At 40.9% G+C, this 24,095-nt stretch overlaps 1 protein-coding gene across 1 annotated transcript in view; it reads left to right on the top strand.

Moving 5' to 3' along the window:
- The window catches only part of adam12b (ADAM metallopeptidase domain 12b), a gene marked incomplete at both ends in the record, with an annotated part of 75,450 nt that overhangs the window by 14,185 nt on the left and 37,170 nt on the right, over positions 1-24,095 (top strand). Inside the window, 3 exons of the mRNA XM_083988710.1 lie at positions 1,036-1,157; positions 3,623-3,696; positions 21,761-21,839. Coding sequence (XP_083844836.1) covers positions 1,036-1,157; positions 3,623-3,696; positions 21,761-21,839 — 275 coding nt within the window. The remainder of the gene's footprint in view (positions 1-1,035; positions 1,158-3,622; positions 3,697-21,760; positions 21,840-24,095) is intronic.

Genomic DNA, 24,095 nt, shown 5'->3' with positions numbered 1-24,095 from the left:
GAGCTAGCTGCAGCATACGCTCTGAATCGCAGCAGTGTGAAACCTCAAACAACCTCTCCCCTCAAACACCCCCAACGCTACACTACTCCATCTTCATGCCTCCTCTCTGGGTTAACATGGGCCTGCTGCTGTAAAGACTCATTCTCAGGAAGACTGTGGGAGCACCGGGGATGGCCTGGGTTTTCCGTGGGAGAAGAGCCGAGAGAGACTGAGAGCGCAGGGGGAATTGTGACGACTATTCCCACATCCTGCTTGAAGCCACTGATGCGGTTCATCATATTTCATTTGATGCTACACTGTACATACATCCTGTGCTGTTTGCCTCCCAAATGAGCAGTCTTTTAAGGGCTAATTAGCAAAATGGCTTTAAACTTGATCAATTTCACTTCACTGTGCATTTAAAGGAGGAGTAAAACGGTATGCTTAAGAGAAAAAAGTTGGAAGGAGAAAGAAAATCAGCAGACTGCAGTGCCAGCTTCTGACCTGCTACACAATAAACGAAAGGGGGTAAAGATAGAAACAAAAATAAGAAGTGGAAAGGACAATTTCATTCTGGCACTTGTTTTTTTTTTTTTTAAACCTCCATTCCTGTCTGGTGGTGATATCGTAAAGTCTAAGTTTCTTATAAATTGTGTGAGAGCATCTATTATTGATGCTGTGTCTGTGGCTGTGGCCCTATTGCAGAGGCCCTTTGGGGGACAGCACATCTTCTCACAGGAACAAGAGTGAGCTTTTACTCTTTCTCAGCAGCACAGTGCACAATCTCTAATAGTGCTGTGTCGTGTGTCTGAGACTTCTCCGCCTTTGTTGCACTTGCAGTGGTTTATTTTTTATTTTTTTCATTCTGAAACATTATTGCTGTGTTTGAATTATTGAGGACCTCATAGAGCGGTTTTGAACCATACTGACTGACCCCATTGTCTGCGTGCCAGTTGAGCAAAATATACCGCACCACTACAGTACGATGCTCTCTGGTGTGATGTTCGAACTTCACCTAATTTGTCTAACTAATCTGCGCTGGTGATCTTTTCGCAGGAAGTAGTCCAGACGAGGCTAAACGGCGAGGGGAAGGAACCGGACCAGAGCGCCGTGGGACCACTGTACCTCTGCTGCTGAGGGGCGAGGAGCACAGACCTCTCAGCCAGCTCACGCCCGGGGTAAGGACCCACAAGGTCACTTAGTGGCATTGGCTTAATTTCTAATGAGATGGCTCAGATGGCAGCCTGGCTGAGGCCCGTGTGCTTATGAGAGCTCAGCCAAGTATAGATGTCTGGCTCTTAGTTCGACATAACCACAGTGTACGACTCCTTTTCCTGTTGTCTGTTTCCCCAGTTTTTTTGATTTTCTTTTGTAGAAAGTCCCGCTCTGCTTATCCTCTCTGTTGTGGTTCCTCTCCCCCCTCCTTTGTTTTGAGTGTGTCCTCCCTTTGTTTGTTTGAATAAGAGCCTGCCCCGCTGGCGAAACATAATGTGAAAATAGTCCTGAAACTCTTCAGCCTGTCAACAGCTTCACAAGTCAATAGTGCTCTTACTTGGCATTGCCTGAAGCAGCCCGACAACACTTTGAACATTGTGTCGTTTTTATTTGCTGTACTATGAGACATATTTGATTAAAACATGCATAGATACAGAACATATGTTCAGTCATACAGTGTCAGTCCTGTCTGGACTCTCCAGACTCGTCCTCTCCGGCAGGGAAAACCAGTCTGTCCCACTGACCACAGCTGGAAAAGAAAATGTTTGAAATTCGGCATCCCCCACCACAACTTAAAGAAACTTTTCCAGAGCAGGGAAATGCGTAGGTGTTGAAACCCCCCTGGAGAAATCTAACATTTTTTCCTGGTGCAGGGAAGTCACCATCCGAGGGAGTATAGTTTTTTCCAGTCTTGTGCTCCTCTCTCAATATGTCACGAGGGCATGAGGGAAATTCAACTTTTAGTTTTTATAGAGTTAATTATGCACGCAGTTTCAGCTCCATCAGATATGTTTACCTACTGCTGACATATACAGGGATACAGTGGATTTACAGTATACTATCTACACACTGACCCTTCCCAAATGAAACTGACCGTGAGGGCAGCTGCTGATTGTCTTATCAGAGACTGTATTGACTCCTACCTCCCCTGGGTAACAGATTGATGTTGCTGCTCCTAGTGCCAATAGAAGGTTATCAAACAGTCGTAAAGCTCTGCAGAGTCATTACTTACAGTCTTTGCTGCATGTGACTGTGACATCAACTCTACACACACACACACACACGCGCACACATACTCTTGAACTCGAACACAGACTCACTGATTCTCAGATAAAGCAGAAGGCTGCCTGGCAAAGAGGAAGTGTTGGCCCAAGGGCATCGGTCAGCAGACATAAGAAATGTCACTGGGCAAAGGACAAAGTATGGCTGAAATATCAACCACTGATACATAAATTCCTTACTGTGCACATCTGACAATTTCTGTCGGTCTGCTGGCCAGGATACACCAATCCTTTTTTAAGAATTTTCCATGTCTGTCTTTGTCTTTTTCTTGTGGTTAAAGGAATGGTCCGATAACATGCACCTGAGGCATTAATACACTTTGATTGTGTCCTGCCACAAGGGCAGCGCTTCACTCTGTTAAAAAGTCTTAAATCAATTTCTTTAGCTGAAAAAAAAAATCAAATCTCCAAAATCAAGTCTCAAAACAGAGATTTGATTTTGGATTAAATCTCAAAATAACATTTGGCATTGTGAACAAAATCTCCCCCATCACATTCATTTCTAAAGTTCTCACCGCCATAAATCAGTGGCACCAAAATCATGACATTGAATAATCATCACAGAAATGCATTTTAGAAACTTTCACAGTGTTGAACTCTTTTTCAAAGCAAGGTACAAAATGCTGTGTCCCGTGTCCAATGTTTTTTGCAGATAAGATTATCTATTCTACCACAAATGTGTAACAAGATGTGTAATTTCAAATAGTAATCCTTCATCTGGGCTGGTTTGGCAGGTTTCTGTTGGGACAGCAAATGGGGTTTAATACTGAAACAAACTCTTGTAGAGCAGTTGCTTTTTCAAATATTACACATGAACAATGAGCGAATCTGTTCAGAGTGCCGCCTAGCAAATACACATTATTTTGATAAAGAAGTCAGGCAGTGGTCAGCAACCATAAGGTGCTAACCACTGCTGCACGTTGTAAGTTGTTTTCCACACACCTGCAGGGCACACTGTAAATTCGGTCACCTTGCTCAGGAGATGGGGGGTGTGCAACCCGCCGTCTAAAAGTCCTCACGCCGATGGTGCACAGCGGCTGCCCGTTCTTTTCCATGACATCATTGCAAAAATGAAACAATTAAATTTAATGCAAATCTTCAGGATGCTTGTTCATGGGTAAAACTGTGAAACTAGTCCAGTGCACCTCCTTTTGTGTCATGCAGAGACTTTGGGAAGTGTCGGATGTGGAAGTTTTCTTCCTGTTCCTCTAACGCTATTGTGCCTTGCCACATCCTGCCGAGTATACAGCCTGTGTGCCAAAGTAAGGTGCAGCAGCGCCGCACATATGCTGATTCAAAGGCAGGATGGGTGAGATCCGGGCACCACCTCAACACTCCTGTCATCTTTTTTTGTGTTAACTTTTCAGAGTTACCCTGCGTCGCTCCAGCTGCTGGTACGTGTGGAAGGTGAACAGCTGATCTTGCTCCTGGAGAAAAATGAGTGAGTTTTCCTCTTAAATTCTCTTTCTATTCTCATGATGAGCAGCATGAGAAGAGGGAATGAGATATTCATTATGTTAATCACACACAGAGCCAATAGATAAACCCACGCACCCCGCTTTTGCTGGCTGGAGTTATATATGCAAGAGGAGGAGAAGTTGTATGGGTTGGGATATGATATAGTGTATTCAAGGAGGAAGAAAATAATATGTCCCCTAGTGATTGGACTCTTTTATGGTTCAGACTCTCTGAAGGACCAAGAGATGAAAGCTGATAAAGAGTAAGGCAAAAAAGAGCTCTGAGGACATGCTTGTTCTCTCTCTTCTCATCACTCCGCTCCCTTCCAGACTGCGGAAAATGAACTGTGAGACAGGGGGGTTGGTATCATGTGGAGTTCATAAACATGTAGATACACTTACAGTCTCAGGCTCAAATTGTTTCATATAGAGAGGAAGGAGTGCTGTAAAGCCAGGAGAAAGTGGGCGTGAAGGCCACATTGGATGTCCAGGGGAAATTTACAATCTCACATGAATGATGGGTTCGCTGACTCAGGCCTCATGTTTGCCAATGTTTTGTATTCAGACTGAGGGAGTGGAGAAGCAATACTTTACCTGCAGCTTTGGGATGCAGATATTGACTCTGCAATTATGGACTTGGTTCACATCTGGTCAGACCTCCATCAGTGGTAACTCAGGAGGACACAAATCAGACCACTGAAATTTTTGACCCCAGTCGGAGTTTGAAAATGAAAGAAAGAACACCAAATTTACAAATGAAACCATCGATTTACATATTCTCAAACATATAAAAGGCAACGACTCTGAAAAACAGCAAATCTGAAACGACCATCGAAATGGCTCCTTTACATCTTCTAACAAACTGTCTGTTACGTCAGCAGATGGACAACATTTGAACTCACTAAGCAAGCACCCCTCCCCTTGTCTATTTCCCCCTCGCCCATAACTCAAAGAACCCCCGCCAACTCTTTCCCTCAATCACGATTCAAATTCCTGCCAAACAAACTGAAAGATTTCCTATAATGTCACTTTCCAGAAATTACGCACTCAGACACAGACAGACCCGACTGACCCCTCCGCTCCCCATCCTCTGTGTGACCTTGACTGACCTCGGCATTAGCTGTGAGTCATTCATCACCAGCCTGAGGCCTGTTCCCTGTCCGGCCAGATGTGTCCTCCGATATCGCTTCACCAGTTCAGAACAGGTGGTCTCTGACCTCCAAGTGTGTGTCTGTGTCTGTGTGTCATCAATGCTGCAACCGTTCTGTCAGGAGAGGAAGTACAGATGAGGGGGGCATGAAAGGATGTGAAGTTGCCTTAAGATTCTTCTGAATAATTTATGGTAATATAATATATCTGGCAACACGGGTTTTGCTCCAGTATGTACATAATCTTACATTAAACATCCCCAGCTTGTGTACATTTACATTAGTTGAGGAGAGGCCAATGTAGCTGAGATATTCTTGCTAGTTAAAGTGCTCAATATTAAGATTATGATTCCTCTTGGATTTTATTAGAGGTGGTTCAGAAATTTCAGATGTTGTCCTTCTGGGTTTACTTACTGATGCACGTCGTCAGCATGGAGATCTTCATTGAGTATTCTTCATAGCAGCATTTTATTTTTTCATACCACTCCATGTTTAATGCCACAAGGCTGCATGTTAGTAGGAGTAAGTTTGTGTTTTAATGGAGCTCAGCGGGAATGTTCAGGTTTTACTGATTCTCATACATGAGCTCTGCTAATGAGCTAGATTATTAGGGCAGGATATGCCTGCTATAATATACACCTCCCTTCCAGAAACAGCACAATCATACTGTATGGCCAAGCCTTTGAAGAGTTAATCAATCCTGAACATGTGTGAAAGTGTGTCTGATGTTTGAATATTCACGTCATCAACCTGGTTTTGCTGTGAATTATTTTTGCAGGTGAGGTTCAGACAACCCCAACAGTGTGTGGATGTGATTTAACTTTAATGCTACTTAGGGAGAAATGTGATGATCCTGAAGTTTAGAGGTAAAAGGAAATTGCTGAATCAAGGCGAAAAAAGAACAAACAACCATTAAGTTGAGGTTGGAGAAGTGAATAGATCTGAACTCAAGAGCTGCATTATTTGCTGAGTTATAGCAGGTTTTATGTGAAGGCTCATCCTTTTTTGTTGCTTGAATCTGCTGAGCCCGTGCAGTTCGCTCATTTGGCACCACTGCAGGGCACACCTGCTCCGAGGCCAGTGTGAAATGATCTTGCTCGTCACCAATATAAACACACAACCATATCCAATTAATAAACTGCTGTTTGTTAGCTGCCTGGCCCTGGTCCAGAGAAACTTGGCTACAGCAAGACAAGTACAGATCTACTGGGGAGAGAAATCAGTGGGGGTTCACTGTTGGGTGCGTGTATGTGTGAATGCAAGTCTAGTTTAAGTAGTGTGTGTGTGTGTGTGCGTGTGTGTGTGTGTGTGTGTGTTCCAAAGAGAGTCAGTCTGTTTTGTACACTATAGATTTTGCATTCATTGCGGATGCACCTCAGGGTGGACTGAATTACATTTCCCTGGGTGGTGGAGGTCACCTCTGTTGTGTCCTTGCCAACCACAGGGTTCAAATGGTCTGAACAGAAATCATACAGTACAAGCCAGTGAGTGGGCAGTCTCTGAATTTCCCACACACAGCGCCACACTCGACCTCTCTTAATACGCCGTTACATATTGATGACATTTTTCCACATTTCAGTTCTGTTCAAAATAGCCGTCCCTTATATGGTCGAAACGGGGAAAATGTTTCCCCATTACTCTGTCATGTTTTCTTTTTCCCATAAGAGCAACGGGAATGGCCGTGTGTCATATACAATATTTAAAGCTTGACGCGTTGTACAGTGCAAACAGAGCTGGACTGACATGCAGACTTGTGCCAGCAGCAGCTGCTTTGATGTGTAGCATTGATCAATGGCACAGTTGGCCTGCTTCAAATGATTAATGGTGGTCGTATGGGACATTCCACATTAGTCTTGATTAAAGACTTCAATAGCACTGTCTGGGGGACCAAGGTGCGTGTGTGTGTGTGTGTGAGAGAGAGAGAGGAGTGGCAAAGATGTACAGCTGGGCCCGCTTAGAAAAGTTTTCTACATTTAGTGTACTATTTCTGCTTTATAGATCCCCGTATTTGAAGTTTTTTGATACTAGCAGTAATATAATACCTCTTTTTTCATTTTAATGAGATACTGTTCTTTAGATGAACAGCAGCTGTTCTGACCACAAGTAACTACTTTACTGTACCATTATGATAAAGACTTATGTTTAACAAGCAGATGAGAGTCAGGAAGTCAGAAAGCAGAATGGGACCTCTCAGTTACACAACATTTTTGAGCTGATATTTGCTAACATTGGCTTACACAAGCCACCGTTATCTACTGGTTATAGCCTGAGTATATCATTGCTGATTACTTTAGGTAATTGATTTATGCAGTTTTACTTTAACAAAATGAGCTAAGGGGCTATTTGTCAGTTTTTTACAGCTTTGCAAGATCTATGGTCTGAGCAGAGTGAGTTTTTCAGAGTGAGCCACTAAAGAGAAGTAATGAGACAGGCTGGGGCTAACTGGTTAGCCTGCTAACTTACTGTAAGTAGAAAAAAAAAGACATGACCAAAACAAGAGTTGACTTTACCATTGCTTTCCATTGCTGGAGGCAGCTCGTGGTGAGTAAAGGAAAGACGTTTTTCTGCTAACATTGACTTTGTAGCACATGTAATCAGGAATGTCTTATTAAAGAGAAGAATTACAAAGTTTACAAATCTAGCCTGACATTTGATGCCAGTTTTAAGAATGCCGGTCTGTACAAAAAATATGTTAAGGACTGATATTTTACATTAATATGCTGCATCATGCAAGCACCTGAACTGTTTGCAATGCTTCTGATGAAATAAAGACACACCACTCTAATAGTCTAATTTATACTTACAGTATTCACAGCTAATAGGGATGATTATATTTTTCTATAGGGCATACAAGATGTATTGCCATTGTGAGTCACTTCAGTCCTGTTCAAGTTTGCTATTTTGATTAAAATACCTTTTTCAGCTTTTCTCCTTGAGACACAATGAGCTGGATGTGTGCACACTCTAACTAGCTCTGTGCACAAGACCATGTGTTTCCCAGTGAGAACATTTCCTTTCATTCTTCTGTGACAGGAAAGAAAGGAGGAAAGAGCCCCTTGAAACACATGGCCACATCTAAACAACATTATGTTTTTGACAAGAGAAATCCCCATAGCAACATCCTCAGTGTGTTTTCTATGGGACAGAAGATGCACCCCATTTCAATAACACAGCTGCCAATGCCAAGATGTCTCTCAGTGTGTGGTAGGAGGTATATTATTACCCAGTCTGTTCAATGAGGAGAGTCTCAGGCCAGACAAAGAGAGATCCCAGGTTTCCTTTGCACTTTAATTGGATCTGTCAAGAGTATGAGATAAGTTGAACTGTATGTGGCTGTGTCTTTCTGCAGCACTGTTTATCCGGAAAAGAAATGGCTGCTAGATTGTTTGGCTGTCAGCTCAGATGCCTAATCAGGCTTGATAAAGGACCTATTATATGTAACTAGCCGGTAATGATGGGTTTCCATGCAGTCTGAATAAACCTGCGCTGACCTAATGACCTGTATGAGGTCAAGTACTAAGAAGCTGAGCTACACAGCAACACTTTGGCAGTCCTCTTCTTCCGCTGCACCTCACAGCAACTCTTCCATCACTCCCACTTTCCTCACTGTTCCTGTGTATCTGTGTCCAAGTTTTCTTTACCCATCTCATGTCTCAGCTTCTGTCCACATCAAGTCCTCCCATATTCTCCTGCTGCCTCTTCCTGTCCTTTCCTCCCACACTGTCCACATGTTCCGCCTGTCGCATTACTACAAGGTTAAACCCCAGTCACAAGCAAGGGGGGGGATTTAATAGTTGTTATTAGCTGATTTCCTGTTATGATGCACTGTAGCTGTACTATATTGTTTATTGTACACTGAATTCAGTGCAGGGAAAATCTTCTACTAAGACCATGTTCAGGCAGACAACAGCACAAACAGTCTGGAGCATAATCCGTTGTCTAATATAGAATAGCCATTTTTCATTTTATACTGGTCCTTGTACTTACTAAACAATTGAGATATAACGAGATTAATTACTGAAGTTTAATGGTTCTATTAGTTTTTTGTCCCCTCCGAACAGCACCAGACTAGCGTTTGCCATCTGTTTACGGTCTTTGCGCTAAGCTATTGTATATAAACCACACTAAGACAGTCGTCTTATCTATTACTTTGCCAGAATAGACAAACAATCAAGAGAAAATGCTGCAATGCAATGCACAATGCACATCTTTGGGCAAGTCACCGTCTTGGCAAATCAAATATGTTCAATACAGGCCGACATTTGTGGTAGATTCATTTGTAACATGACCAGCACGTTTCCACAGTTAACTTGGCGGCTTGTTGCAGCGGATGATAAAATGCTGCTCTGATAACTTCCCAGAAACCGAGCTTTCATGTCTGATAATCTCATGGATCTATGACTGAAATCATCCCTCCTGGATCATATTTGATTGTCTCAGTGGTATAGCTGAAATAAAAAACCCTGTCACCATCACAATCCAAGATTTTCATAGCAGTCAACTGCAGTGTCTATAAGTCCTTTACCTGCTGCTGGCTATTTGTCATTTCAGGTTGAGAAACAAAATACTTTGGCAGTCAGATCAACATCTCTCCTTTCATACTGTGTGTGCATGTGTAGTGGCAGCTAACCCAGAACACTCGTCTTATCTGGTTAAGTATTGATCTGTGAATTTCACCTCTTTTTCCCCTGATGGCATTATAGTCGTAGTTTTGTTAAGTGTAGAGCACACAGTAATCACATTTAGCTTCCTGCCATCTTTAATTAGTTGGCTAAAGAGTTTGTGGATAATGCAGAGCGCCCTTGGGGAGAGTTGGCCTGATGTTGAAGGACAATAAGGGAAAAAAGGAAAAGAGAGAGAGAGAGCAGTGTTAGGTGTTGCTTGGGGAAAAGATTAGAGTGGTAGTTTTTTGACCGGTGGGATCAGAGCCAAGCGTCGAAGCCAAGCTAGCTCTAGGTCTTTGTCTTACTCTTTGTTTTTCTCTCTTAAGTTCTCTCCCTATCTTGAGTTCACTTTCTCTGTTTGCCTCCCTTGTTCCCTAAAAGTGTGATTGATTTTCCAGATTTAAAGCTCTCTAGGGGAAGACCAGTGTTAAAATAGCGTTTTTGACAAAGTGATATTTGGCGTAAAGAAAATCACGTACTTCCGACCAGTAACGAAATGTCAGCATGATGTTATTCACACATTTACAGTCAGTGATTGTGGAACTGTCTTGATTACTTGAATATGTTTATTACAGTCGGACCACCTAACACACAAGTTTGAATGCATCAGATAGAGTCAAAAATTATGAGACTCAACCAAAATAAAATGTGTTCCAGTTATTGCTGTAATTTTGCTTTCAGTGAAGCAGTTAAATGCATTAATGTTCTTATGCAGTGTGTCAGCATATGGCATCATCTATTTTGTTCACTGCTACAAACCTATTTTTAGGGGCCTGCAGCAGCAGAGATGATGGCGAGGGTGTTGTCACAGCACTTAGCCAATATGGTCAGGCTGCATTTTGTGTTTCTGTGCGTCTCTCTGTCTCTGCATATGTTCATTTCTTATTCATGCAGGGGGACAGAGTAGAAAATCTCCCATTTTTAACTGCTTTTAACCTGACGTGCACTGTACACAGAGTGAGTCGCCTATCAACAGTGCTCACTAGCAGGACAATTGGGATGCAATGAACATAAGCAATGTCCTGTTTCATTTCTGAGCACTACAGAGGGTACAGTATGCATGTTGCATAAACAAAACCCCTTTTTAAAAAGGTTGCAATTCTTTTTATGCCAATTTTGTCTCATTCTCCATTGTTCAAAAGTGGCACAGATGTCCACTTGAACTCAAGGATGAACACATTGGAATTGGCCAGCTGTAGATTAAAGAAGTCCGGTCGCTTTTCCGCTGTTTAACCTACTAACCCTCCTCTCGGCCATGTGCATTTGTTTACAACGACGCCAGTGAGAAATCAATAAATAGAGCGGTACATTACGTTATATATCATATACAATGTTACGACATGTACATATTTGTGTCGTCTTATCTTTCATAAACAAGACATTATGAGTTACGTTTGTGTCACGATGCACAGAGACGAGAGCTGGGACACTGGGTCGGTGGCACTGATCTTGCAAAGCTGTTTTTCAACCAAGAGACGCTACGTTGAAGGCAAAGAGCCTTCTCCCTTGTAACAAGTTACATGTCATTTATTAAACCATCACAATTATTCTGAAGCTGTTTAATTAATGTAAAAATGTAGCATAGTTAAACTAAAGATCCTGCATAGTTCCTCTTTAAAGGTCAAAGGTCACCATGACATTGTGGTATATGAAAACTCTTTAAAGTCTCCAGCACATATGTTATATTGTAGGAGCTGGGACAGACATGGCTTTAAACTGCAACTTGACTGTTTGGCAGAGGTATATAACTGCAAGGAGGTAACGCAAGTTGATTATAAATTAGACGCTGATGTTCTCAGTATGGTGTCAGGGGAAAGAACTATTACCTAGATGTAGGTGAGTAGGAAATTTATTATCTGCGTTGGAGTTTCTGATATGGTGTAATGGGTCTACAGATGTTGATGATGCATAATATGCGTATTTATCCTGGGTATCATTTATCTGCATCAGCAGGAACCACATCCCCGAGACTGCGTTGCATGAGTGATTACATCACCTCGCCTTACATAGATGGATTTCACAAGATAATAAAATGTATGTGTGCGCTGTGCATTATAATGCTCCTTCATGAATTTGTCTATGACAGAATACAGCCATTAGTGTACAATTTGTCACCAAATTATACTTCCTATAGGCCAGGGAATCAGCCTGCACTGTAGAATAATCAAGTTTCACACGCCACCTTCCAAAACCTTTTGCCATAAAAGCTCAATATAAAAGCTTTAATGAGAAATCCTTTTCAAAGTAGAAATTGCTTTGTGTGTGATTCACATCCTCCTCTGTAACACGGCGCCGTACAGAGAATGGGTCATTTGTAGAGGACCCATGAGAAATAACAACGATTCTGCCTGAGACAGCACAGCTCAGTAGCTGTTTCATTCTCTCACTGGAGTTTATCTGATGTGGTTGATTCCAGCAATATCACTCACCATGCCATCTACCCATACAGGTGATATAAGATACAGATTATAGGGATTATTGAAATTGCAGCTCATGCTTCTGAACTAAAGTCACCGGATGGCAGAACGTTTGATTGATGTTATCATGTATTTTCCAGATCAATTTAGATGGCTGCTTGTCTCTCTAAAATCACTCAAACTAATATAATTAATACATACTGTATCACCCTGCATATATATATATATATATATATATATATATATATATATATATATATATATATATATATATATATATATATATATATATATATATATATATATATATGTATATGGATGTATATATATATATATATATATATATATATATATATATATATATATATATATATATATATATATATATATATATATATATATGTATATATGTATATATACATATATATATACATATATACATACATATATACAGCCTTTCAGAGCTATGCTGGGGACGTCACAACAGCCTTAGATGCATACAGTTCAAAAGGTCAGGAGTGTTTACATGCATAACACACGTACGCACACACACACACAAGTAGCTCTGCAAGCGCATTGACCCAAGAGGAAGTGTGTGTTCACAATAAATCCAGATGTGCCTTGGAAAACAAGGTAGGTAGGAAGTACATCACATGACATCACTGATGGAGGGGAAGTTTTTGCTGTACTGGGTCCATGTTGAACTCGACAACACAGGGACAGCAGCGCAATTAATCTATGGTCTGTGTTTATAAATATTGAAGCCAGAGGGAACTTGGAGGGGGAAAGAAAGATACAGTGACATAATGTTGCAGATTTGTTTCTAAAACAGATCTGACAGATAAATATGTTCTTTTGGAAAATAAACTGTACAGTAAATGTACAGGAATTAGACATGTATTGTTGCTATTTAAAATAGTAGAAAATGTTTTTATGCAGTTAAACTGAGCCATATAGGAACTTTAAAGGGGGCATATTATGGAAACATCACTTTTTGGTGGCTCTTTAACATATATTTGGGTGTTTGTCTTGCCTTCCGGCCTCCAAAATGTGAGAATTGACAACACAATCTGTAATGTGCAGGCTCACTTAAGTTGAAATCCATGTGGTTTTACGAGCTGTTACCTCAGTTGTCTTCCAGTAATGTCACTAGGATTCAAATTTGCATAACACCACCCCTACCTGGTACCAATAGAAGGGGTGGGGCGGGGCAAGCAGTGGGTCATTTGCATTTAAAGGGACAGGCACTGAAACCAGCCGTTCTGAACAGGGCTGTTTTGAGAGGATGAAAAGAGTTTGATGTTGATTCATTTTGACCAAAGCATGTCTTTAAGACACCTGGGAACTATTTTAATTTGTGGAAAGGGGGGTCTCCTTTAAGTTTCACCAAAAGCAAAGAAATGATCTAACAAGTTACGATTTAACATAATTCAGTGCAGGTTTACAAAATTTGGCATGTGCAGGATTCAGCTTTGATTAACTTAAATAAGCACTTTGTTGTTTTACCACCTGTGTCCTGTTCAATAATTGACGTCTTCCGCTCGATACCCAGAAGCCTCGATGTTTCACGTAGCACTGAATCAGCATCAGTGACAGATCGCTCACCCTGATCCTTATGTTAAAATGATACATCAGTGCCAAGTGAAAGTTTCCATCTCTACCATGTTTGCAAGGTAATGGGGTGGAGAATGACAGATTGTGTGCTATTATCTTATTGAAGAATAAGCGCAGCGTTCATGAACGTGTAAAGAGTGGGTTTAATGACGTGAGACGTTTTCTAAGATGTGGGGAGGGTATGCTTCATGGGGCCTGGGACCAGAGAGCTGATAGTCTGGGATGTGTGCAGTCAGTGGAGCGATGACGTGTTATATTCAAGCAGTTGTTCTGTGCAGCGCGTTTGCACCACACAGCTTGGAAATTTTTAAGTTAAGGATTTCCAAAAAGAACTTGAATCGATTAGGTGGCATGGATCGGCAAAAATATGGGAGAGCAGTGGATGATTCATATTGATATGCACCCGTTCGTATTCTTCCTTCAAGCAAAGGAAAAAGCAGAGGACAAAAAATAAAAAAAGACAGAAATGAAAAATGAAAGACAAAAACATCTTTAATATTTTTTTTTTGGCTGCTCACTTCTTAATTGCATATTTCCCCCCAAGACAAAAAAAAGTATGGCTGAACAATGAGGCTGCCCAGGGGAGCCACCATAGATTAATTGGACAGATAGGAACCCTCTGACATTAACATTTATGCATTTGTTTACTCTTTTTCAATGAATAATAATAGACCACCTCCCTTGAAGATCCCCAGTCACTCATTAGTTCCGGTGTGTAGCTTTTATGGATGGGAATATTGAAGCAACAGAAAGCAAAAAAAGAAAACGGTTCATCTCAGTCCTGGGCGGGCATACAAAAACTTCTTTCCAGAGGTTGTTTAGAATACTTCTTTCTCCCAAACTTTTAATGAAGACCCTTGTTATCTATAGAACACATTTCTTCAACAGGTTCAATGAAAACACAGAGATTACAGAATTTTTTTCATATAACTCCACTATCTGAGGTGTAATTCTTACATAAAACTATTGTATGGTAGATGTGTATCTCAGAAAAATGCATTGATTTCTTTCAGAGCATTTAAAACACTAATCCATCCCTGCCATAACTTGTAGATGAGGTAGGTGGCCCACATTCACTGTAGATTATTTCAATTTTTAATTCAGTGATTTTTTAAAACTATGCGCTGAAAATTCCTTAATTGCTCGGTAGATGAGTACGGTAACTATAATCAATTACAGAGTATACCTTTTCTTATAGAAGTTTTTAATTTGTGCTTTTCTTTGATCTATACAGTAAATGCAGAGAAGAAGCCAAGGATGTTGGTTCTTTAGTCATTACTGACACACTCAGCACAAAATCTCTCTGTAAAATTGTAATTCTTTGAATCAGATACCACAATAAATTGGTCGGGCATTTATTCATTTGCTTTGCTACCAAGAGGATATTTTTCTAACAGCTTCCCATATAAATACAGTTTATGGTTGACTGCTTGTTAGTGGTGCGATGTTGCCTTCAGACCTTTTTATTGAGTTTGCACCATCATCATCCAGTGCCCAGAAATATTTTGCCCTCTGTTGTTAGGGTAATAAAGAATTCATACAATCCTTTAGCCACGCAAACAGTCACAACAGTCTAATGTTGAGCTGTGAAAGCTTGGAGCATTAATTACAAACAAAGAGCCTCAGTGGTGCAATATGTGAAGAGGATACAATGCCAGCAGCTAATATTGCACAAGATAGACTGGTTAAAGTCGGCATTACAGCAGCTTGTACCCACAGAGAAGGTGGATGACTGGCCGGGATTCATGTTTATACTTGACTCTGACTGTATTGCATATGAGCGCATTTTTCCCTCCCACTGATTTGACAAATTATTCCCTTTAAAGGGTGCAGAGGGAATATGACATCATGCTCTTTGTATAGTTATGAGGAAAAATATGTTTAGTGTGGGAATCGTTTTATGGTGTTAAATATTCCGGACGTTTAGGCCAGCAGCTATGAAGCAGTTCATTCTTTTAACAAGTCTGCTGCACCTCACTGCTGTTAGCTGTGGTGGCTGTCGTTTAGTTCGCAACTGAGGGAAATAAAAATGGTACAAATTGCAATGTTTCACCCCCAAACTGATTTCTGCTTTCATTAGAATCATAAAAAGGTTTGCGGCTTGACACCACGGCACGTTTAATCTTTGTTTTGCACCTGCAGCTTTGCATTTTTACCCCAATTCCATTATTAATTCTTAAGACTTTGTAAGACTCTGTGCTAGTAAAAAGCAGTGCCAGTAAAAAGCAAAGGGTGGTGAAAAAAAGAAGGAGAAGAAATATCTGTAAGCGTAAAAGACAAGGTTGCTGTTGCTGTACTATAAAAGAAAATAATAGGCTTTGGAGATGTAAGAAGATATGCTAGAGGAAGAATTCAGAGGAAAGAAACTGCCTGCAAGTTCTTGACACGCTCACATGCCAAGAAGAAAAATGTTTGACAGTGAATGCACAATCCCATGATGCTACAGATACCTACATTTATCTCGAGGCATTTATCTTACACGGTAATGCAGTCACCTTTCGTTCAAGTGTTGTAAAGTGATCAGGAGAGTGGGACGATCCAATATGGGTACCTGCAGTGCATCAGCATCGTCAAAATGTCTCCTCTTTTAGATGGGTGCTTTTTCTATTTGACCAAAACCAGTCTCTTATTCCCAAGGAGAAAAATCTCACCGCCGTCACTGCCACTTACTATCACCGCCTCTTATTACTTTCTGCCACCACCAATATATTATCTTTCACTGGGACCTACATGGTTATATCCCTGACCAGTGAAGCAGACATAAAAGAAATCAGATGGTCAGTGATGGAGGGAGATGTCATTTGAATACAGTATATTATCAAGCATATATACTTCCCTTCTCTATCAATGCCTGTGGGAGAGAGAGAAACAGCCTCTCCTAACTGTATCACTATCCCATGACTCATCATTCACCTCTTACTAGTGTAGGGAGCCTTGTTTCTCCCTTTTGTAGTTTGTTTTACTGATGTGATGACTTCATTCGCCTTGGGCGCCACATCACACACACACACACACAGACACGAAGCCTGAGGTGAGGGGACACAGACGGAGAATGTGATTTGAATGAGTGTATAGTCTCCTGGTGAATGCATGGACAAAGGTTTTCATTTGGATCTGAACTGAATGTCAACAATAAAGGGGGGCGCGAGCCGTAACACTCGTCACTGTAGCGAGTATCTGGTGGGTTTTGAATGCTTGCAGACTGAGTCATTCGTAAATTAAAATCCACAGGGCTTGTGCGCGTCTTTAATCTCTACAAACAATGACTTTTTTAGTGACTCAGGATTTGTTTTTTTTATTTATTTCTTTTGCCTTGGATCCAAATATTTATTTAAGAAAAATGGCGTAATCTGGACCCTTGTGGACTGGCTGCAGAGTGATTTCAAAGTGAACAGGCTGCTTTCGCTGTTGCAAAGTGAGACCTTGACTCATTAAGGAGCAATCTTTACTTTAGTCAGTCAATATTTTAAATAGGCTTGGCCCATCAGCCTGCTTGTTTGATATTGGTCTGCTGCCTGCTGGAGCGTTTATATTGGAAAGTGTTACTCTGCTCTGCGATTAATGTGACTTTTGAGCCATGCTAGCAGCAGGACTCGGACGTCTCAGTTGGTCAGTGCACCCATGTAGTCCACACTGAGGAAGAAACATTAATGAGCCCCAGAAGATGTTTAATGATGAATTTGATGGTCGTCGTGTGGCGCAGTTGGTAGAGCAGTCGCCCCATAAGCTGAGGCTTCAGTCCTCGCTGCAGTCGGCCCCGGTTCGAATCCCGCATAACTGCATGTCATTCCCCCTCTCTCTGCCTCCCCATTTCCTGTCTCTCTATACCAGGGCTATTCAATTACAAGTTCAGTTGGGCCAGATTTTAAAACCGAGACCTTAAGCTGGGCCAGACATTTTCAGCGGTCAATAGGAGGAGGTAATGAGAAATGAGCAGCGCTTTTAAAACCCAGCATTACTACAAACAAATCTACACGGAAAAATAATTTCACTCCCTTACAACTCATTCATGTGCTTGTTTTTTGTGTTTAGTTTTTTAATTCACCGATAAGTTGATGAAAGATAACAAAAACGGTCCAAAAATGCTCATCACAACTTTGCTGAGCTGAACATGATATCCCTAGATGTCCAAAGATAAAAAGCAAGAAATGCTCTCATTTGAGAGGCTGCTGGAATAGTTGTAAACATTCAGAATTATTTCACAATCGATACGCAACGATAACTAATCATCTAAGCTGCTACAATGTATTAGCATGTGGCTGCCTGCTAAACATATGCATTTTAGCATCATTGTACTGTAAGCATGTTAACATTATGATGTTGGCATGAAGCCCAAATAACTGCTATGCTAAATTACAACTCCCAAAGCTGCTAGCTAACTTGAATGTCAGTGAGACAAACCAGTGGAAAACATATGAAGGACAAACATATACAGACCACCTGGCTGCTACCAAACTGATAATAAAGTGTAAGTGACATAACACCTGTTAGGAAGAGTTCATGTTAGGTCTTACTGTGCCTACTGAGCCACAGACATGTGCTCACTACCAGGAGAACCGCAAGTGTACATGAGTAATCTTTTACAAAGCCAGGGGAGCAGAGTGAAGGAAGACACTCCTTTTAATTCTGCAGTTCAGAGGATTTTTCTTTTCTGCTCCCTGCTCTCCTCCCACCCTCATCTGTCTCTCCCTGGTTTTTCTCTGGCTTTGTACATACCAATGCTCTTGCCACAGCCAAGCCTAAGCTGAAGGGACACTGAGCTGTATGTAAATCAATTTGGAACGCAGCCGCATGTGGAAATAGAATTAGACTTGTCAACCACACCTCTTTAGTTCCTCCTCTCTTCTTCATCTCTCTCTTCCCCTCTGTAGTAGTCTCCTCTTTTGCGAGTTAAGTATACAGTGCCATAAGTAGCAGCTATAGGAAGGCTTAGGGTTAGGCTTGTGGGGGAGAGGGGATTAAAAGAAATCACTGAAGTTAGCAGTCTTCAAAGGAAGCAGAGAGACTGCAAGAGGAGCCACATTTCTCTCAAATGGTTTCATGCTCAAGGGGCTTTGTGTAATGGTGAATTATTACATGAGGCATGGAGTCACATATATGTAAATGAGGCTCAACCCTTTAAATTTGCACCGAACATTGTACTCTGTGGATGGCTGAGAAAAAAGATGATATTAAAAACTCAGATTCATCGAGTTTCGGCTACATTGATTACACTCTTGTAGGGAGTCTGTGGCTGATGGGTTTGATTTATTCTTTTCATATAAAACTCATCAAAACATGTTTGGTTCAGCAACAACAACATGGCAGAAAGTCATATCTGATAAAACAAAAACTAATGTTATTCAGCTGTGTCTTTTTCCATTTTGTTTCTGTATTGTGAGAACCATTTCTCTGTTTGACATGAATTGATTGTTGTGTCCCATGTGCTATACGCCATCACTCCACATGCAGAGTGATGGATGAAAGGATGTGGGCAGCGTATGTTCACCTGAGACATCGAGCATCAGAGGTTGAAAGTTCAGCAAAAATCAAAATGACCAGCTTTTGCCTCGACACAATGTGTGTTCAGCTTGAATGCCTTTTCCAAATACTAAATCATACTCTACTTACGCAGTAAGTGTAAGCATGGACAGCATACTGGCCTCTTAGTAAAAGTGTCAAAAACTGCTCCTCTGGCTTTTAAAAACAATCAGTTATTCATGCAGTAAATTAATTTTGAGAGAAATTTGATTAATCCTGAATTCTGGGCAGTTTGTGTGATGCTGAATATAAGAGATGGTAGATTACCTTTTAAGACAAATAACAGTATTTTCTGCCTCACTGGGGTGCTATTAAAAGGCTCCTCATTCATCACAATTAACCTGTGAGACTCTTAGTGAATTGTTAATTAGATGTTAGACTGTGTTTAATGAATCGCAACACACACTTAAGAGCACCGAATCAATGATTATTGACTGGAGCAATTATAGCAGATTTATACAACATCTTTTGATAAAGAAAAATGTAAGAGAAAAGCACTTTAACAAAGACGCACACTGTCGGTTCACAGGGCGCTTCCCGAAACGTGCTCCAAGTTATTCTGCAGTTGGAGTTGTAGAACAAGTTGGCAGTATGAGGTTGAGACCATCATCTACCTCATGTGGAGCAAAGGCATTTGTTTAAAAAAAAAAAGTCATTTTCGCACATTCATCAGCCGCTTTGCCTTTCTGTTCCGTTCATAGATTTTAACACCTGTCTCTAATACTAACGTACTTGACAGCTGTGAACTGCGGTGATTTTCAGACCAATTCTCATCTGCCACCTCCCACGGTAAACTCATTTCAGGGGCTGCGTGTTCCTCTTGACAAAACCATGGATGAAGGTTGCTAAGAAAAGAGGTGTAATCACATGTGTAAGTATTGCGGTACCCAGAGAGAAAACTGCACCTTTGCGCTCCTTCACAGCTGCATTTTTAGATTTATTTCTCCGTGCTGGCCATCTGATCCTCAGTGGGGTCGATTTCAGATGCATCAGATGCACAGCTGAGCGAAAAGGTAACCAGCAAGGGCAGAGGATGCTCTCCTCCTCAGACACTCAGTTAACATTCATGGCCTCATAAACTCTGTGTACTCTTGCCAAGGAGTTGATTACAGGCAAACTCTCTCATGTAAAACCCACAGCTTTAATGCAATGTGTGTATGTGTGTGTCGTGTCGTAGTATCAGGAGCCATGCTGCCCTAAGCTGGCTTTCCCCAGACAGGCCACCAAAATGTAGCTCGGGAGTATTTGCTTGGAATTAACGACTGACACGACACAAATCCCATCTTTACTACAAACACAACCTTTTATCTGAGCTTTTTGAATTTGCCTTTTAATGCAACAAAAACATCATAGTGCGTTGTGTTGTTTTTCGGGAATTGGGTGTTCATCACTGCCACTTCTTACTGTAAACACGGCATTCAGCGTATGGATAGTATAAGAATACAGGATAAGGATATATATTTTGAAAATTGTCTATTAAGCACACACTCCCCTCTCATGTGTCATCCATTTTTAATGAGACATACCGGCCTCTTTAAAGTGATTACTGGCTGCTGGCTTATCAGATTTGGTTTAGAGCGTGCTAATGGCATGATAAGGCACATTAAAGAGATAATAAGTATTTAATGAAGTTAAATGTGGTGAGGCCTGGGCTACAGAGGATTGATCCTTTTTTAAACAGGTCATAAAAAATGAACCTTAAATGTTCGGATAAGATGCTAAATGAAAAAAGAAGTACATTATTGGCTTAATCTACTCTCATCTAATTCTGGTTTTTGGTACATGCATGCTGTGTGGGATGGCACAGCATTGTGGGATATGAGTGATTCCCACTGTGATTCGGGCAACCACAGCGTTCCAGTTTCTAAATCCTGTCCTCCTCTTCTTCTGTCTTTGTGCATCCCTCGCTTCCCTCGCATGAAAACAAAAAGTCACAGCAGTTGTGCACTTTGCATGCTGCTTAGATTATTATTTTGCTTGACATTTAACTTTTAAAACACACAAGTGTATAAAGTGGATTTTAGACGCTGATCTTTTAGTAATTATCACCTTTCTTCTTTTCCCACTTGCTGTCACCTTCTCACTTGGCTCCCTCCCTCTCTTGCACTCTCTTGACTTCTCCGTCACCCACACACACACGCATGCACCCACACACACATTCTGAGATCGTCCTGCCTGATGTCAGTGTGATTATGCAGCTGTAAAAGATGGGTGTTCCTACTGCTCCTTTGCCAATGCTCGGGGTGGAGCTCACTCTGTCCATCTGTTCGTGGCCCAAGGAGGAAAACACACACACGCATACATGTGCACACACACTCACACTGACACACAGTTTAAAATATGTCCACAGATGCACACACAATTTGCACAGAAACCCACGTGCACAAAATAATTACCTCAGCAGGGATTCTACTCAGTCCTGCTGAATGCCAGGGGATTCAAGGACCGTACAAATCATCTAATAAATTCACAAAAAGTCTCTTCACGCCGCAGAATGCTAAGAACTTGGACTATCAACGACTATTATCCTCCAAGTCTTTACAAGCAAAACTGAATCCACACAGGGAATAAAAAGTGTCCAGCTTTCTCAGTATAGTCCAAAAAGACCAACTTTTTTTTGAAGCAATGAAAAAATCTGTGTGTGTTTGATGTAACCCGTTTCCTTTTTTTTTGTTCTCTTCTTAGGGGACTTTTTGCAAGCCATTACACCGAGACACATTACCGAGAGGATGGAAGTGCAGTCACCGGTGCTCACAACTTCACGGTACGGTGGCAATAGAGTGCTTTTGACATTTATGGTCAAGTTGATGTGCAGTGGTGCTCTGCAGCCACACTATAAAAACTGACCCACACATGTTTTGTTTTGTTTTTTTCTTATCGACAATCAGTGTCGGAAATCAAATGTAGGACTTGAAATTAGTAATTAATTGTGGTGGTATTTTTGCTCACTACATTGTGACCCAGTGTGTATCTGAAAGCCCCCAGCTCTTGCTGAGCAGGACGACTAGCCCGTGGCCTACTTGGTGATAAGCCGTGTTTTATGCTGGCTGTTTTTAAGCCAACATTGCCATCAGGATTTCATTATGGAATCCCCTTTTAGCAGCTGATCTATTCCTGACTGCTTGTTATTTTCCTCCATCTATATTCTAGCAGCAGTCTGTTAAAGGAAAGTGCCTGCTATGCTTTTGAAAACGGAGGAAAAGATTGATGTTCACATTGAATTTCTTGTACTTATCAAGGTCACTCACTGTGGTACTTCAATGGTTGGAATCAGTTTATGTGGCTCATAAAAGAAAATTGATTTTTCATTCTATGTTGAAGGTATTTTTAGTTCAAGTTAGGTAGAAATATGGTTTTTACAGCGTGACAACAGTTTGGCACTTTTCAGCAGCCCGTGTAGAGGAGAAGCAGCATTTCTGTGGGGTTGCAGCAACCTGTGATTTGTGACTTTGAAAAGCATTCTGTCTCTCAGTGTTCGTAATTTGGCAACAGCTGACAAGTCTGTTTCCTGCAAAGTTGTGCAAATAGTGTTTTCCACTCTCTCACCTTTTTAATTTTGAGTGGGAGGATGTTCCAAGTATTGCATCAGGCTGTCAAATAGAAATACTGTATTGTCTTCAATGAGCCTCGCACAGCTGCACACTTTCAATACCCGCTGTTGCTGAACATATAAATCATTACAGTGTGTATCAGTGATCAGTGGAGAGACATGAACTGTACTGTAAATAAACTCTCCAACATACAAATTATGTGTGCAAGTTTGAAACAAACAGAAGCAGCAGCTGTCAAACTCTTGTCTAGACAATGTTCAAAGAACAGAACTTTATTTCTTTTAGTGGAAGTTTAAAAAAAAAAAAAACTTTTCTGGTTGAATTTTAGGGAAGTAAGAATTGGGGGATTGGGTTTAAATAAATCCCTGAAATTAAACATCATACTCAAAAGACTCAGAACAAGCTGGTGCAGAACCAATTCCATATAAAATTGTCACATTTTGTAAAATAAGGTGATTTTTCCAAACCTGTATAGATACTTAAATGGAAATAAAATGAGGAGATGAGATGTTAATGGGCTTTAACCACGATTTATTCCTCCTCTGTTCTGCTTTTTGAAGCTTCAGGAAATCTTTTAAAAAAGAGCATTAGCTACTGTAAAAGTCACAGACACACTGGGGCTAACTGTGAGAGACAATCACTATCATTGCCTGCGATGTTTTCTTCTATGAAAGGTGAACTAATCTAGGTCAACCATAGCCTAAGCTCACAGTCTTTGTAGCTGCTCTATTTTTACACTTAATTTAATGAATCTCGAATCTATCACCACCCAACTCAGTAACGTGTATTCTTCTTGTCAAACAGAAGTCCTTTCAGTGGATGTTTTTTTTTTTTCTTTTCCTTTCCTGCAAAAAATATCGCCCCTAAGTATTTCCTCCTCCTGTTCAATATTGGGGATGAGCAATGTTCAGCATAGTGACAAATGACAGTTGATTTAAGAGGACTGGAGTGCTGCGCGACAGTAAATGGAGATCTCTATTCCATTTTTAACAAGAATCATTTCCTCTGCTCTTCTTACGATCAGACAGCGGTGCTTTTCACTGTGTCTGAGGAGCCTTAAACATCCTCTTCCCCCTTTTTACTAGACCACCCTGGTGGAATAATGAAGGAAAAACAATTACCATATTACTGTCACCCTCCATCCATGTCAGTTTCCCCAGCTTCTCACTTAAACTATGTAGGTTGCATTAATTTAAAAAGGCCTGTTTGTATATGGAGACAGTGTGGAGGAAATACTGCTCCACAGAGCATGCTGATTTAAATCAACACAGCTTAGCACAGCATCAGCACACTTCAACTGTACCTTGTCCAATTTTGCTCTTTTGATGTCAGGTAAGAACTACTGCCACAAGAAATGTGACAAGAAGAAATAGCTAATGATAAATTAATTGGATTATCCAGTGTTACTTGCTTTGCTTTTCTTTGCATGCAGTGTTTTGATGTATGTTAAAGCTTTTTTTTTTAATTCA

This window comes from Trachurus trachurus (genome assembly GCF_905171665.1).
Source record: "Trachurus trachurus genome assembly, chromosome: 15".
NCBI lineage: Eukaryota > Metazoa > Chordata > Actinopteri > Carangiformes > Carangidae > Trachurus > Trachurus trachurus.
This window is presented reverse-complemented; position numbering and strand designations above follow the sequence as displayed.